The sequence below is a fragment of the Musa acuminata genome, chromosome BXJ3-3 (assembly GCF_036884655.1).
Source record: "Musa acuminata AAA Group cultivar baxijiao chromosome BXJ3-3, Cavendish_Baxijiao_AAA, whole genome shotgun sequence".
Lineage (NCBI taxonomy): Eukaryota > Viridiplantae > Streptophyta > Magnoliopsida > Zingiberales > Musaceae > Musa > Musa acuminata.
In genome coordinates this window covers 23,397,116-23,412,654 of record NC_088351.1, presented here as the reverse complement: position 1 = coordinate 23,412,654, position 15,539 = coordinate 23,397,116, and the positions used below count along the sequence as shown (strand labels likewise).

At 43.2% G+C, this 15,539-nt stretch overlaps 3 protein-coding genes across 8 annotated transcripts; all 3 read left to right on the top strand.

The window, feature by feature from the left end:
* The first annotated feature begins 2,385 nt into the window (after positions 1 to 2,385).
* LOC103972930 (leucine-rich repeat extensin-like protein 3) lies at positions 2,386 to 4,920 on the top strand. The gene has a single exon (XM_009387340.3). The coding sequence runs from the start codon at positions 2,528 to 2,530 to the stop codon at positions 4,373 to 4,375; it is 1,848 nt and encodes a 615-aa protein (XP_009385615.2). The 5' UTR covers positions 2,386 to 2,527; the 3' UTR covers positions 4,376 to 4,920.
* Positions 4,921 to 5,143: 223 nt separating this feature from the next.
* Positions 5,144 to 8,567, top strand: LOC135634182 (D-glycerate 3-kinase, chloroplastic-like). Of its 3 annotated transcripts, none has more exons than XM_065144468.1 (12): positions 5,144 to 5,420; positions 5,512 to 5,885; positions 6,147 to 6,226; positions 6,374 to 6,425; positions 6,528 to 6,581; positions 6,715 to 6,793; positions 6,970 to 7,001; positions 7,093 to 7,161; positions 7,303 to 7,377; positions 7,460 to 7,576; positions 7,690 to 7,740; positions 8,269 to 8,567. In XM_065144468.1, the coding sequence occupies exons 1-12, from the start codon at positions 5,219 to 5,221 to the stop codon at positions 8,410 to 8,412; spliced, it is 1,329 nt and encodes a 442-aa protein (XP_065000540.1). In that variant the 5' UTR covers positions 5,144 to 5,218; the 3' UTR covers positions 8,413 to 8,567. The 3 variants fall into 3 exon arrangements, with proteins under 3 accessions (XP_065000540.1, XP_065000542.1, XP_065000541.1); XM_065144470.1 differs by having other exon boundaries at positions 7,464 to 7,576; positions 8,269 to 8,490; XM_065144469.1 differs by having other exon boundaries at positions 5,145 to 5,420; positions 6,528 to 6,569.
* A 1,185-nt stretch (positions 8,568 to 9,752) lies between these two features.
* LOC135632968 (protein TIFY 8-like) lies at positions 9,753 to 14,423 on the top strand. Of its 4 annotated transcripts, none has more exons than XM_065141914.1 (7): positions 9,753 to 9,897; positions 10,014 to 10,315; positions 12,455 to 12,642; positions 12,756 to 13,195; positions 13,330 to 13,417; positions 13,856 to 14,039; positions 14,161 to 14,423. In XM_065141914.1, exons 2-7 carry the CDS (start codon positions 10,099 to 10,101, stop codon positions 14,238 to 14,240), a joined length of 1,197 nt encoding a protein of 398 aa, XP_064997986.1. In that variant the 5' UTR covers positions 9,753 to 9,897; positions 10,014 to 10,098; the 3' UTR covers positions 14,241 to 14,423. The 4 variants fall into 4 exon arrangements, 3 of the variants coding, with proteins under 3 accessions (XP_064997986.1, XP_064997987.1, XP_064997985.1); XM_065141915.1 differs by lacking the exon at positions 9,753 to 9,897 and having other exon boundaries at positions 9,904 to 10,315; positions 12,756 to 12,975; positions 13,048 to 13,195; XM_065141913.1 differs by lacking the exon at positions 9,753 to 9,897 and having other exon boundaries at positions 9,904 to 10,315.
* The last annotated feature ends 1,116 nt before the right edge of the window (positions 14,424 to 15,539 follow it).

The following is a 15,539-nucleotide window of genomic DNA, read 5'->3' as shown; positions in this document are numbered from 1 at the left end:
CATTAACAAAAATAATACATGGGAGCTTACTATACTTCCGGAAGACCACCAAGCTATCGGTGTTAAGTGGATCTTCAAAACAAAAAGAAATGCAAAAGGAGAGGTGGAGAAATACAAGGCCAGATTGGTTGCAAAGGGATATAAACAACAATATGGAATTGATTATGAAGAAGTATTTGCGCCAGTTGCTCGATTGGAGATAGTAAGATTACTTATCTCTCTAGTAGCTCAAATGAAATGGAAGATTTTACAAATGGATGTTAAATCAGTATTTCTTAATGGAGTTCTTGAAGAAGAGGTATATATTCAACAACTTCGAAGAAAACTTGGCATGCTGGATGGAACAAGTTTAAGAGGGGAGAATGTTGGAATTAAACTTGTTCAAGAGGCATAAAAAGGTTCATTGCATCAAGTGGGAGAATCAATACATCAAGAAGAAAAATTGGATTAAAAGTGGATAAGTCAAATTGGTTATTGGTTCTTGAAAGGGTTTCTTGAAAGAGAATGATTCATCTTGAATACAATTAATATAATGTATCTTTGGGGACTATATAAACCTCATATGTTGGGTTATGAGTGTAATAGAGTTTCTGAAATTGTAAAAGTGTTTTTCTGGAAAGAAATATAGAAGATAGAAAGCTTGTCATACTCTTTCTCTATTTGATATCTCTACCGTCTCTTCCTATCAATATCAATAAGATATGCTAGAGAGCTATTTTTCGCTAATGAAGAAGAAGGGCCGTCTCTTGTGCGGAACATACGACGACAAGAAGAGAGCGTCATCCGCAGCACTCACACTTAAGACTCTCACAGGGAGTGCAATGCTGGCTGTTGGAGCTGTAGAGGAGGCCAGTTAAAAGCCTTTGGAGCTCCGACTAGAGTGATGGCGTCGTTGTTCAGGTGTTACGCGAGCGATGGCTGATTGCGAGTGGTGGCAGAGTGTAGTTCTGGCAACAAAGAACACAACGAGGAGATAAGTATTGCTCAAAGGTAAATGCTCTGATACCATAGAATGAAGTATAAAGGTAAAAATACATATTAATTAATTTGATATAATATATATTTATACATAATGAAAAAGATGATTTTCCTCAATCGAGCGTAAGATTTTCACATATAATTAAAAAAAATATCAAGTTGGAAAAATCTCATCAAATATCATCTACTATCACCTTCCTCGTCATGTAGTGATTAGCCCAGGCGGTCTGGCTTGGTCACGTCTTCACTCTCGCTTCATCTCAAGTTCTTAGGGCTCTTGTTTCTGTTCCCGTTCTCGGTCTCGTAGTCGGACCGTGCGCCGTCCACCGACACCACCACGCGCGCACGCGTTCCACTCGTGCCGTCGGTAAACAGGCCGTGGGTCCTTCCTCTGCACTGCACTGCACAGCATAGCACAGCACAGCACGTGCACCTGCCCCTTGCGTCATTTCTCGAGCATCCGACCTGTTGGCCTCCCTCTTCCCGCCTGTTGCACCTTTCCCCTTACCTCCATAAATATCTCATAATGTCGGTCTGCACCAAGTACAAATGATGGGGAGAGAGACAAAATTGCGCCGAAGAAACCCATGTTCGTGTTTTCTATGGAGCGTTACACTTGGTTATCACGTGATAGTCTATCGTTCTACCACGGTCTCGGGTGGGCCAAACAAAAACACCTGATTGATGACCGTGGACAATTATGTAAGCCAGCTGTCTTTTGGCGGACTCTGCTACATGACGTGGTATGTAAACGCCAGCGAGGATCGAGTCAGCAAATCTTAACAAATCAGATTCGACTTGGTTCTGTGTCCAAAGTAATATGTGATAATGGTCGTTCGTGTGTTATTCGCCCGCTCACGCGTTCGAAACTTACAGCCATTCATTCATCTGTCGAGCCCGCGCCGGCGTCTGTCACGTGCTTGTGTTCCTCGGGAGGAGAAGCGGCTGTGTCATCAAGGATCAACCAACCAACCGCGTAGAGGATACAATAATACACATGGCATCCGTGCCGTGTCCCAGCGTTTCCGACGGGCGGGCCCGAAACGCGGCAGCACTCCGTTCTTAATCATCTTAAACATCTAAACCATATTTCATCATTAAACGACTTCATTCGATTTGTTCCATCTAGAAAACTTACGTTCCCGATGCCTGTTGAACGGCATCGTATTTCATTTCACTCTTTCCTACTACGTATTTGCTAGTTTGCAAAGTCCAAACAACCAAACGGTACAAACAACAATCCGGTCAAGAACCCTCCGATACTAAATAAGCATTAGATAACATATTACAGAAAAATAAAAAAGAAAATAGCACTTGGAGGAAAGAAGATGTCATAGAGACCGTCCGTCCGTGGAAGGTGGGCTTTAAGCCGTGATTTGGCTTTCCACCGCGAGGCGTGCATCGTTGCCCGTTTCACTTCATTTGAACTCGCAGAAAACAGGGAGGCCCCTCTCCCTGCATCTCCACCTTCGATAAGAAACACAAGCAGCAGCGCCTCTCTCTCGGCAGTCACACCCAAGTGTTGCTTCGAAAATAGTAGGAAGATGAGATGAGGAAACATGGCAAGGCCGATCCCCTCTCATTTCTCCTCTTGTCTTGGCTTCTCATCCTCCCTCTCGTCTCCTCCTGCTCGGGGAGCCATGGTCACATGCCGCGCCTGCGGCGGCTTGTCCAAGAGGATCAAGATGCGGACGACTCGTCCTTCCCCAACTCCCGCCTCCGTGACGCCTACATTGCCCTCCAGGCATGGAAGCTCGCCATCGTCTCCGATCCTATGAACCTCACCGGCAACTGGGTCGGCCCCGCCGTCTGCAACTACACCGGCGTCTTCTGCTCCCCTCTCCCCTCCGACCCCACCCTCACTGTCGTCGCTGGCGTCGACCTCAACCACGGCGACCTCGCCGGCTACCTTCCCGACCAGCTCGGCCTCCTCGCCGACCTAGCCCTCCTCCACATCAACTCCAACCGCTTCTGCGGCACCCTCCCCCGTTCCCTCCGCCGCCTCGCTCTCCTCCACGAGCTCGACGTCAGCAACAACCGCCTCGCTGGCCCCTTCCCCGATGTCGTCCTCCGCCTCCCCTCCCTCCGCTACATCGATCTCCGAATCAACGAGTTCGAGGGCGCGGTGCCCCCGGAGCTGTTCGACAGGGACCTCGACGCCATCTTCCTTAACCACAACCGCTTCGCCTTCGACATCCCCGACAACCTCGGCAACTCCCCCGTCTCCGTCGTCGTCCTCGCCAACAACCGCTTCCACGGTTGCCTGCCCGCCGGCCTCGGCAACATGTCGAGGACGCTCAACGAGATCATCCTCATGAACAACGGCCTCAGCTCCTGCTTCCCTCCGGAGATCGGCCTCCTCAGGAGCCTCACCGTTCTCGACGTCAGCTTCAACAGGCTTGTTGGGCCACTACCGAACGTCGGCGGGATGGTCAGCCTGGAGCAGCTCGATGTAGCACACAATCTGCTTTCCGGAGGTATCCCGGCCTCGATCTGCGGTTTGCCGCGCCTCAAGAACTTTACCTATTCCTACAACTTCTTTACCGGGGAGCCGCCCCAGTGCTTCGCGGTCGAATCGTTCGACGACCGCCGCAATTGCCTTGCCGACAGGCCGAAGCAGCGCTCAGAGCGCCAATGTAACTCGTTCCTGTCTCATCATCCCGTCGACTGCTCTGCTTTTACTTGCAAGCCCTTCGTGCCGGCCCTCCCTCCTCCGCCGCAACCGTCACCTCCTCCACCTTTTCCGCCACCGCCGTCGCCTCCTCGACTCCCTCCGCCACCGCCGTCGCCACCTCCACCTTCTCCGCCGCCGTCGCCTCCTCAACCGTCCTCTTCTCCTCCTCCACCGTCGCCTCCCCCTCCATCCCCTCCACCTCCGTTGCCGCCTCCACCTTCTCCACCACCGCCGTCGTACTGTATCCGATCTCCATCACCGCCGCCGCCAGTCTACTGCTCACGATCTCCGTCGCCTCCCGTCTACTGCAATCGGTCTCCACCGCCACCTAGCCCCATCTTCCCTACACCGGCATATTCTCCATCTTCGCTGCCACCAAGCCCACCCCATTCTCCTCCATGGCACTCATCTCCACCACCTTCGATCTATTCAGCCCCTCCGCCACCGAACTCACCGCCGCCTCCGTCTTACCCACCACCGCCTAACTCACTGCCGCCTCCGTCGTACTCACCACCACCCAACTCCCAGCCGCCGCCGCCGCCTCCATCAAACTCACCTCCACTCCCACCTCCATGTGTCGAACCGCCACCACCTCCTTGTATCGAACCGCCTTCACCGCCATGCATCGAGGCGCCGTCACCTGCACCCTCACCCGTATACGACGAACCATTGCCGGCTATCATTGGAATTTCATATACATCACCTCCACCTCCCGTCTTTTAATTCTTCTGCATATCTTTTTGCCACCCACCTACCCTCCGTCGGCAAAGTTGGGAATTTTCTTTTCTTTCTTCCTTTCTTTTGATGAGGATTCTTGCGGTGAAGTCCTCCATCAGATTCTCTCCATTGTCCTCCTTGGTTCTCTCCTTTTCCTCTCTCATTCCTCCAGCAAAGCAAACAACCAAATTGCTCGACTTGTGTTGTTGCTACAAGTAGATGTTCTTCAAGGTTATGAAGGCGTGGATGGAAGAAGGAAACAGCTTACAACGACTCCGTTGGTCATTCCATGGCATATGGATGAAGGATATTATTCTGAATCGTGAATAAATGTGTGAAGGATCAGAGTCAGAGGTTTCAAGTAAAATCTCATCTGTTCGTGTTCTTCTTCTATCAGTTCTTGTTTCAACATTCGATTAATCAACATTCCTGTACACTGTTGCCTGCTGTGATGGGATTACGTTTTCTCGATACAACGACGCGGATTTCAATCATAAACCCAAACCAAATCTAATTAAAGGATGCTTTTATATGAGTTAATTGTGTGTCTAAAGACCCTCCGCAGCGGTTTCATTCTGCTTATTTTTGAACCACACAACGATACTCTTTTGCGAGGGCCGAATTGTGGAGGGAACTCCATCCCTACCCGTTACAGACACCGATGGAGGAAGTATGTCACCACACACACAAAGAGGCGGAATTCGATGGTCACTTATGTGGGCTCAGCCCAATTCACAGTGGCCTATCTATAATTCCACGTGTGAGCGAAGCAGGCGGAGGAGGGGATTTGGATAGACAGTAGGAAGCTCCTCGTCTCTGAACATCCCTCGTCCGCCGCGTTGTGGGAACATGAGGGTTCTCAGCGCCATCTCCCACCACCCTTCGCCGCTGCCCGCCTCCGCCTCCGCCTCTGCAGCAACAGCAACAGTAGGAGGAGGAGGAGCCTCCCCTTGCTCCCGCAGCACCCCCTCTCCTCTCCTCTCCTTTCCGCCTTCTTGTTGCTCTGCTGCTGCCTCCTCTTGTCCTCGATTCTTCCTCCCCTTCGTATCTGGTCTGCCCTCCTCCTTTTGGATTCGTAGGGTTATCTTTCCAATTCCATTTCCCCCTTTTCCCATATCGACATTCTTTTACGTTGTGTTTAGATTTTCCATCTTCGAACCATGGACGATCAAACGGCGCTGCGATCAAAGGGCGGGGGCTGATGGCCCTGCGCTCCGCTTTCCCCACATCTCCAGCTCTCATCTCCTCTGTCAGTGACCTCTTCGAGTTCATCTGCGCGGGTCCGCTGATGAAGCGGTTGGGTCTTACCGCTGAATCGGTGGCGGAATCCATCGACAAGTGGCTGGAGACCGGGGTGCACCTGTGCCAACTGTTCCGCCTCAATGAACTGAGCTTGTCGCCCCCCGAGAAGATCAGAATCTACCACTTTTACGTACCCGTGTTCCTCTGGTGCGAAGATCAACTTATGCGCCACCGCTCCATGTTCAGTGAAGGAGATGATATCCCTCCACTTGTGGTATAATGTGATTACTCTTTGATTGCATTCCAATTACAACTTCGGTCTATTCTTGTGTGTGTATATATATCTTTGTCAATCAACATTGAGGCATTACTCCAATATTTAAGATCGGCCATCTTGAATAGATATGACCTTCTGCATCCTGGAGAAGTTTATTTTCCAACATAAGGTGAAACAAAAGTGAAAAATATGAAAATTGAAAATAACGGATAGAAAAGTCATCAATCGTATAGTGAAAGAGTGACTTTTTCTTTGCAGATTGGTATCAGCGCTCCCCAAGGTAGTGGAAAAACTACTCTTGTATTTGCTCTTGATTACCTTTTCCGGCGATCTGGGAGGTAACCTCACTAGACCTTTGTGAAAGAAGAAAATAAGAAAATAATGTTCAGACAATTTTACTGTGCTAGATGCTTATGCACAATGTGGTATTGGTGTTTGTTGAAATCAGCTCAATTATAATAGAGTTAATGCAAGTTGTTTCCCAGGAATTCCGCAACTTTATCAATTGATGATTTCTATTTGACAGCTGAGGGACAGGTACATATACACACATTTAGATACAAATTTTCCTTTTCTTTTTTCCCTTAAAATTCCTTTTTTTTTTTTTTTTTTTTTTCTGATTACGGGCTTTGTACCTAGGCGGAATTAAGGAGTCAAAATCCTGGAAACGCTCTATTAGAGGTGCTGAAAGAAGTTAATATTTTATCTTGCAGTATATGTGCAATCTATGATGCATTGTGGTGTCATAAGTCTTCCATCTTCAAGGCAAATGCTGGAAGTTTGATTAGATTATTTGGCATAACATAGTTGTATCACATATTTTCAGTTTCGTGGGAATGCGGGAAGCCACGACCTGCAATTCTCCATTGATACTCTTACTTCTTTAAGCAAATTAACAAAGAAAGGTATTATTTTACTCATTTGTCATCGGAGTCATTTATGCTTCAGATACAAGTATCTACTCTTTTATTATCTGTTGTTATGGGTTTGAGCGACATATTCTTTACATAAATGCTAAGGACAGGTGTTTAACTGCACAACTGTTAAAATTGTTGATTAGTATTATCTTGAAACTATTCAGGTATGAAGATGAAGCTTCCACGGTATGACAAGGTATGCTGATCGTATCATCTCAGTTTACTTTTTTGTGGGTGTTTTGCCCATTTTTAAAGGTTAATTACGATAGACGTTCTTTGTTATGCAGTCTGCTTATGGAGGCAGGGGTGATCGAGCTGACCCTTCGACATGGCCAGAGGTTGAAGGGCCTGTAGAGGTATATCTCCTTTAAATTGTAAAATTTTAATAATCCATCAATTTTGACAAAGATTCCGGAGAAAGACGTTCCCTATTTTTTTGGATCTTAAAGGGATATGAGTTTCTTAGATTGGTTAACCTTTTTCTTTTGTTCATCTAGGTTGTTTTGTTTGAAGGTTGGATGCTTGGGTTCAAACCTCTTCCAAATGAAGCTGTGAAAGCAGTTGACCCACAGGCAAGTTCTTGATGGGATAAAGGGAGTCTGTTAATTGTTTCTGCTTTTGTTATTTATTCATGAGAACCTATCTAATTTTTAGCTAGAACTGGTCAACAAAAACCTCAAAGCTTATTATAATGCTTGGGACAAGTTCATTGAAGCATGGATCATCATCAAAATTCGGGATCCCAATTGTGTTTACCAGTGGCGTCTGCAGGTGAACCGCATATGCTGATGAAATAAGTTGCTTAGACTGCTATCTAGTAGTACCTTTATTATTGTGCCGTGCGTCATGGATCCTTTACTCAAATAATATCTTATGGCTTTCAGGCAGAGGTGGCCATGAGGGAAGACGGGAAACCTGGCATGTCTGATGAAGAGGTGAGTCCTATTTTTTTTATCGTTCTCTTAATTTTTTCTTTCTTTCTCTTGTTTTAGGCATGAACATACTAAGGTAATTTAACATCACATCCATGTTGAGTTGTTAATGGTTCTGATAAGTATTCGATTAGTAACAGGCATTGGATGTCTATGATTTGCCAGATATACAGTAATAGAGTTTATGGTATAATGCCATTAGCCATACTGAAACATTACTTGTTTGGCCATTACTTGTTGCTCTTTTGTATGTATGATTTGATAATACGTTGAGCTGCCAGCACTTGTTAGCTTGTCGGACGATGTATATATTTTAGTTTAGGTCATTTTGTGTTTTTTTTTGTCCTTTTATGTAATGACATCATGTTTGACAAAGTCATTTTCATTTTACAATTCTGTTGATGAATGAACTTCCCCGTTTGAAGATTAATCACCCGGTAGCTTTCTCGTAATAAGCAATTTGATATTTGGAGTTTGGACTTGTTCTTCTGCCTCAACATGCAATACCTGAATTTTGAACTATGCTTGCAGGTTTTGGATTTTGTATCACGTTACCTGCCAGCATATAAGGCCTATCTTCCAACACTCTACAGTGAGGGACCAAAAGGCTTGGACCCAGATCGTCTTGTTGTTATCGATATCGACGAGGAAAGGAATCCCTTATCGGAGGATTGACATTCAATTCTGGAATCAGTCTTGTTTTTTGGTACTTTTTAAGGTGATCATTTGTCACACCTCAGTATTTGCTGCTCATATCTCAGGAAGATCAAAGGACAAGCAATTCTTTCCTAATGGTTAGCCACACATCTGAAAGCAGTGTGGTTCTATAATGGTTGATCTCATATCTGCCTGCAAAAGTGAGAATCCCACGTCTGCCTCGCAGCCTTGTGGATTGCTCATCCTTACACATCACATGCACATGCACATGCACATGCACATGCGTGGTGTCTCTCTGTAGTACCAATGAGGGTGCCAAGTTTGGAGTGTGCCCCTTCAATTATCGTCGAGATGAAATAAGAAGATAGTCTTACATTGTTAAGAATTTAAAGAGACGAATGATATAAACTGGATTTGGTCTACCGTCTAGAAGTTGTTAATTTAGACTCGTCAATACTTGTGAACAAAATTTTATCAGAACCAAATGAAGGAAAGAAAATATATTTTTATGGTATTTGGAGTATCAATGATTTCCTGGGCATACGGTGATCCAAGATTGAAGTCAAGAAAAAAGTTTCATAAGATTTATGCAGATTATTTAGATTCTAAAGATGGAGTATATTGCTCTTTAGATATCTGTTTATTTGCTGCTTTGCCAATCGGACCATGGACATAAGACTCTCTTTTTAATTGCGTTATGGAGTAGATCATAGGGTGTCGTAACAAAGAAATAGTGCAACTGGGCTGGGTGACAACTTCGTATGGCGTTAAGATCACCACCTGATCTGCTTGCTCTTTGTATACTGTTAGCTGTAATCTCGGTGGCGGCCGTGTTCACGAGGAAGAGAAGGGATACCCCGAATTTACACGTCAAGATGCAAGAATGGGAATGAATCAATGAACGCGGTTGAAATCACTATATTGGCTGGCTTTATCTCAGCTTGAAGCGCCGATGCCATCGGAGTACATCGGAGGAGGGCCAGCAATGTCCTCCCGGGGGACGATAGGTGTTTCTCGTAGAAACCCAACGTTCTTGTTGGTCCCCGGCACCATGGGTCTCTTTGGGGGTCGAGAGCCAGCAATCCATGTTTGTAAGAGTAATGTCGTTCGGAGCGTGGACACACAGACTTTGTCCTCACCTTGCAAACGAAGCTACGTGTGCATCGGTGACAACGACGTTCCCTCGTTTCATTTCTTCTCCTCCGGTCGTTACTTCATTCATCTTTCTCTCTCTCATTCATTCTTAGCCGCACCTAAACCCCCCACATCGATTCTATATATATATATATATAGAATAGAGAGAGAGAGAAAGAGAGAGAGAGAGAGAGAGAAAGACGGAGACGGTTATGGAATATCACGAGTAGTGGCATTCGCTTCCGGTCGAGAATGAGAGTCTGTAAGTAAAGAGGGGAGTAAAAAATCATAAAGAAAAAGAGGAAAAATAAAAGGCAGAGGAGAGTGAGGAGGGGACCAGAACGCAAAGCTCTTGCCTTCTGCTTTCCGGTGTGTTGATTCCTCTGATTAAAAGTTCTCTCTCCATCTCCCTCTCCCTCTCCTATACCCCCTCCCCTTTTGAGAACCCTCGCTCAAGCTTTATTTCTCTTTTTCCTTTCTGGGAGTCCGAGCCCTGATTCGGGATTGCAGGACGTCGGCAATGGGGTGTCGGAGGATCGGAGGATTACGGTTGTGGTAGTGGTGGTGGTGATGGATATGGGCCGGGATGAGAGCAAGCAAAAGGAAAATCCCTGCTTCCATGACTTCTTGGGCATGAGCGTGCACTGCGCTGAGAAGACGCCCCCGCCGGATCTCCTCTCCAGTGGCGGACACAGCGGCGCCGCCGACGACGCTTATGCTGCCTCGGTGGTGGTCTCTGCAGCCCGCCATCGTGGCCTTATGTCGCCAACTTGTGATCTCGGTTCAGGTTCGTTCTGGCTTCTTCTTTGTTTCTGTTTCTTTTGGGAAGGTACTGGGATGACCTGCTTCTGCTCCTCGTATCAGATCTTTGTTCTCCGTTGAAGTTTTCTAACAGGAAGATGCCTTTTGTTTTCAACATTCTTTACTTTTCGTGGTACATTTATTAGCCCCAAAGATGCCTTTGTTTTAAGCTCGTCTCTAGAGACTGCATGATTGGCTAAAAACCAATTTCTTTCGTTTTTTTTCTTTTGCTTTGCACATTTGATAGCTGTAGTTTCTTCGGATGGTATATCAAGTTCGAGACTAATTTTTTTGTTTGATTGCTTGTTGAATTAAGTTATTCTGTTGCACAACATTTCGGTTGTCTTTCTTTTCAGAAATCTCTCTTAATTCCTCCGCTTACTATATTTTGTATGTAAATGCTTGTTTGTTTTTTCTTCTTTTGATTTGTTTTTAGTTGGTTTTATATGCTTATTTTGCTGCCATTCTGCACAGCTCATCTTTTCGGTGATCGACTTGTAGTATACAAACGCTTTTATCTGTTTTATGGTGGTTTCCCTATGTACAACACCATTCAACGAACTAGCTGACTATTCTACTTTGCTAAGCTTTTAGGCTTTTGCATAGTGTTAGCCTTCATTTACTAGTGACACTGTGATTCTTACAATATGGAGTGAAATTTTGCTACCTGTGGTTGCTCATTTACCACTTTGCTTTTCAGCTGTTCAATGTGCTGTTTGCAATCTGACTTCCATGATTTATTAGTGATAGGCAGTGCAAAGTTTCCTTGTATAGATACTTTAACTGTCATTTTCACAGATAATTATGAAAGGCTATGCTACTTGTTAATTGGTCTGCGGTTGTTTTTGTAAACTAGATGTTTTATCAGTCTTTTTCACAGATTACTCGTTGTTTTGAAGTTTCTGATATTAGCCTCTCTTTTTATTTGTGGTTTTTAAGATTTTCCAACGGTGCCTTTGTCAGTATGGAATACTTTGCCTCTCTGGTATCATTTGATGCCTTTAAAAAAAGTAAGGGAGATCAACTTATTCAGATATAACTTCTCTTTTCATCAGACTGGGATATATTAAGGTGAAACCTATTTAATGCACTCTAAGCATCAAATGATCATCTAAAACTTGTTATTCTTAAATAACTTCATGTATACTATATGACTTTCTTTTTTGATACTTGGCATATTTAATACTTTGAATTGCCTTTATATATTTTCCTTTTCTAGGTTTTTTTTCTCCCACTAAAAGTTTAACGTTCTATTGGCAGTTCTGAGTAATGAGTTCATGTTCGATGTTAATTGGGTTGCTTGAGAATATCTTTTCTTTTTGATGTTTCTTGTGTTTTTGTAGACTCTTGGGCCAACTAGGGTTGGGGCCCTCGTGCATAATTGATATAACATGATGCCCTAATTCACTTGTTATTGGAAGCCCAGGTATAACTGAATTGGTTTATAAAATTAGATAGATAAACTGTCATTAATTTGGGTCTTGTGATTTTAAACATAAAAATTTGATGAGTCATGTTTCGCATGCGTTTGACTAGGGATGATCATTGGGTATGAATTGGGCCTTGGGTGAGGAGAGAATCGATTCGGTTTATAATACTAGATGGGTCTACTATTAATAACTTGGGTTTAAACATTTTAGTGCATGTGTATCGACACTTAATTAAGTTAATGAGTCAATTCTCAATTGAGTGAGGTTTATAAGACTACTAGCACTTCAATTATGCATATTTCTTGTTCTGTCAATTTTTAATGTGAATTTCCTCAAATAGTTGTGATGTATGGGTGCATGTTATTCCTAGGAGCATGATCTTTGCAGATGGTACATTTTGCCTCAGATTTGGAAAATAACATTGCTTTGACACCAGTGGCTTCTGTATACTTGCTTTGTTACTCCTTGCTATGATGTGGTGTACATTGTCAGGTCTTCTTTTTTTTCCTTTCTCCTGGATCTTGGTCTGTTAATTATGAATATTCTAGCACATGTGGTGATAGGGATTTTTGGGGATTTTAATTTCTCTACAAATATTTATATGCTGATTGGTACTGAATTTTCTCACATATAGCAATTTATATCTGGCTGACCAGAAAAAGTTTATTTCTTTTCCCTTTCCTAATCCTTGGTAGAGAGGCAGGGGGTGAAAGGTTCTGAAGTTTTTCACTTTCATGGTAGGAAGAGTGCTGTACCAGGGCCTGATGTTGGCAATACATTGTCTGGAAGAAAGAGGAGCTGTTCTGAATCAATACATTCAGGTTCAATAAATAGAGTGCATCCTGTGTGCTCAGATTCTCTCGAAAGCTCATGCCTGGTTAAGGTACTAACTTTGCTCTTTTACTTTTGTCCTTTGTCGGGTAAATCTTCTGCTTTTATCTTTATCTTGGTGAATAGTTGATAGACCTCTTATAAATGTTCAACTATGAAAATTAGATGTTTGGAAAAGAGGTGGTTAGTGAGCACCTGGGAAAATCTCATGATGACAAAATTATGCTATCAATGCTACGACCACCAAGGCCGACTTCTTTGATCTTACATCCTCTTAGTAGCAGATCTGATTCACCTACGTTCAAGGAGGAACAATCATTGTCCAAAAATTCTGGACAGATATCAAATCATGCTCCACGGTTTTCCCAAGCTGGGATGTACTTAGGTTTGGCTTCTTCCTTGTATGCGTACAAAGATGCCAATGCAGTTGCAATGATTATTTCACAATCTGCTACAGATGATGGTTCTCAAACAGCCATTGGAGGATCTGGAGTTATGAGTACTGATAACCCAATTAACATGGCTTTTGGGAGAAACTCAACTGGGTTCTTGAATAAACCCAAGTCTTCTCTGGCTATTGAATCAGAACCTTCTAATATTGTAAGGTATGTTTCTCTAATTTAGTGGATTTTGCCTTATATATTTCTACAGTATTACAAGGCAACCATGATTCATCTGTTAGTAGATTTGACTATGAAGACATCAATGTCAGAAACCTTCTTTGTCTTGTGTTTTTCAGGTGTTCTACGACATCATCTGCTGGTCGTCAAATGACAATATTCTATGCTGGTCAAGCGCATGTTTTTGATAATGTCCAACCAAATAAGGTCCATCTAATTTTCATGTTAATGATCTTGATGAAACTTTAAATCTATTATAGAAGCATGTAGCATAGAAGGTGGCATGTTGCATAATTTGGAGAATGGATACTCATCTCTCTTGGAATGGGGTCGGCAAATTGCTTCGATGCCTTTTGTGGTTTAGACTTCAGAAACTGGCCTGTCTGGTGGATTTAGTACTACTCAACACAAACACTTGACCAGCATATCATCTATACATATTTGGTAAAATTCACATGCTAGCTAACCGTACTTGGCTGTTGATCTATTTATTTCCTGTTCGGCAAAACTTTGACCTTCTTTCTCATTTACTTTATGCATCATTCTCGCTCTAATTTGTCTCCACATCAACTGAGCCAGCAATTTTCCAATTGATTAATATTTTCAATAACAATAATTGCCTTCATACTCGATGTTGAACTACAGGCAGACGTTATAATGGCTCTAGCCAGAATAAATGGTGGGTCATGGTCGACCTCTCACACTTCCAAATCCAGCGAACGGACAACCATGAATGAAGCTAAAGTGCCTGTTCATGGAGATATGGGTCATGGGATAAGCCAACTTGCAGGGATCCCACTTGCAAGTGTTCTTTCTGGTGTTACATCTGGTAAATATTTCCCCTTGTGTAACTATAGTCTTTTTATTTCTTTGTATCACTTCAATTTTATCGGAGGACCCCAAAGAGACTATGTAACTATAGTCTTATAAGTGGTGGTATGGCCTTTTAGGTGGCGGAACGATCGGCCGAGATGGGAGATCGATGACTCAAGCAACAGAACCTACCATGGGAGACAGGAGAGATGCATGATTTAGTCATGTCCTGCTGTGGATACATTGTCTCGGTGACGTTTAGGCATCTCAATTTTGTCATCAGATGCTTTGGTTTATCAACCTACCTTGTAGACTACCTATATGCTTTTTGTAGGCGCACAACTCTTCACGGGATGATCGATCACCTTCGACATATATGCATTTTGTGCAGTTTGGCTAATTTTTTCTGTTCCATTAAATGAGCTGAAATTATTTCACGCTGATCATGGCACTGTTAGATTTCTAACTCAACACATAACCATATACAATAAAATTTTGGGAAGAGAGAAGATATATGAGATGTTACTATCGTAGTACAGGTGCCCGCGGCTCTTCATCTCCAAATTAAAGATATATTAAAAATCTTTAATTAGGAAACTAATTTAAGATAAGATATATATTTTATATGATCACTTTGACCTAACTAAAGATTAAGAAATCTAATTAAAATATGATTATAAAATTTAATTCGATTTTGATTAGAATTATTGGTAAATAGATAACAAAATTATTTTAAATTAATTTTTCTTAGACGCTCTATTCTCGTATACGATGACAATCTTTTAATCCGGAGAAGAAGATGAGTCTTTTTTTTTTTGTTTTATTGACGATGCTTTATGACATTCATGATAATTTGTTAACTATAAAAAGTAAGCATAATTTATTTTTAAATCTATAATAATTGATGATTTCAATCCTAACATTAAATTTTTTTTTCACTTTATACGTTATACTAACAACTGGTATCCTCCTTCAACGCTCCGCTCCCGTTGGGTTCCCACGTTCCTTTCACCAAGAAACCTTTTGCCATCCCTCCTCCATCTCTTCCCAAGCCTCCCAACCCGAGGAAGGAGGCATGAGGAACAACAGTGTCAACAAGCAAATCTGTAGCAATCGACTGTGCTTTTTTATCGTCGACTAATGCACCTACTTTGCGGACGAGTCTCCTGAGGCAAGGTCATGACACAATTGTGTGGAGGCCGGATGTTGCACTTGAATCCGCTCCCCTATATATCCAAGAGAGCTCGCAGCTCATGTTGAAGTTAGACGGGGAGAACTTGAGGCGGCGAGAAGCCGATGGTGTTCAAGCCTGCCTATATGAGAAGTTTATGAGCTGCACATCACTGCTTGAGACGAGGTATGCTGCCCAAATAGTGGAATGTGCTTGTTTATTGGATTGATGGTGGGAGGGGTTGATGGAGATATTAACAAGAATAATCTTTGTATATGAATAAATACTAAAAGATCATAATACACAACGAAATTAAATGGAACCATAATCAAATAGAACATCAAG

Bases quoted from the DNA above. Each gene is read 5' to 3' on its own strand.
- LOC135632968 (XM_065141914.1), top strand. From the start codon at position 10,099: ATGGATATGGGCCGGGATGAGAGCAAGCAAAAGGAAAATCCCTGCTTC. The intron at 12,643-12,755 runs GTACTAACTTTG...TATGAAAATTAG, and splicing joins AAAGCTCATGCCTGGTTAAG to ATGTTTGGAAAAGAGGTGGT. The intron at 14,040-14,160 runs GTAAATATTTCC...ATGGCCTTTTAG, and splicing joins TCTTTCTGGTGTTACATCTG to GTGGCGGAACGATCGGCCGA.
- LOC135634182 (XM_065144468.1), top strand. From the start codon at position 5,219: ATGAGGGTTCTCAGCGCCATCTCCCACCACCCTTCGCCGCTGCCCGCC. The intron at 5,421-5,511 runs GTCTGCCCTCCT...CGTTGTGTTTAG, and splicing joins CTTCCTCCCCTTCGTATCTG to ATTTTCCATCTTCGAACCAT. The intron at 7,577-7,689 runs GTGAACCGCATA...TATGGCTTTCAG, and splicing joins TTTACCAGTGGCGTCTGCAG to GCAGAGGTGGCCATGAGGGA.
- LOC103972930 (XM_009387340.3), top strand. From the start codon at position 2,528: ATGAGGAAACATGGCAAGGCCGATCCCCTCTCATTTCTCCTCTTGTCT.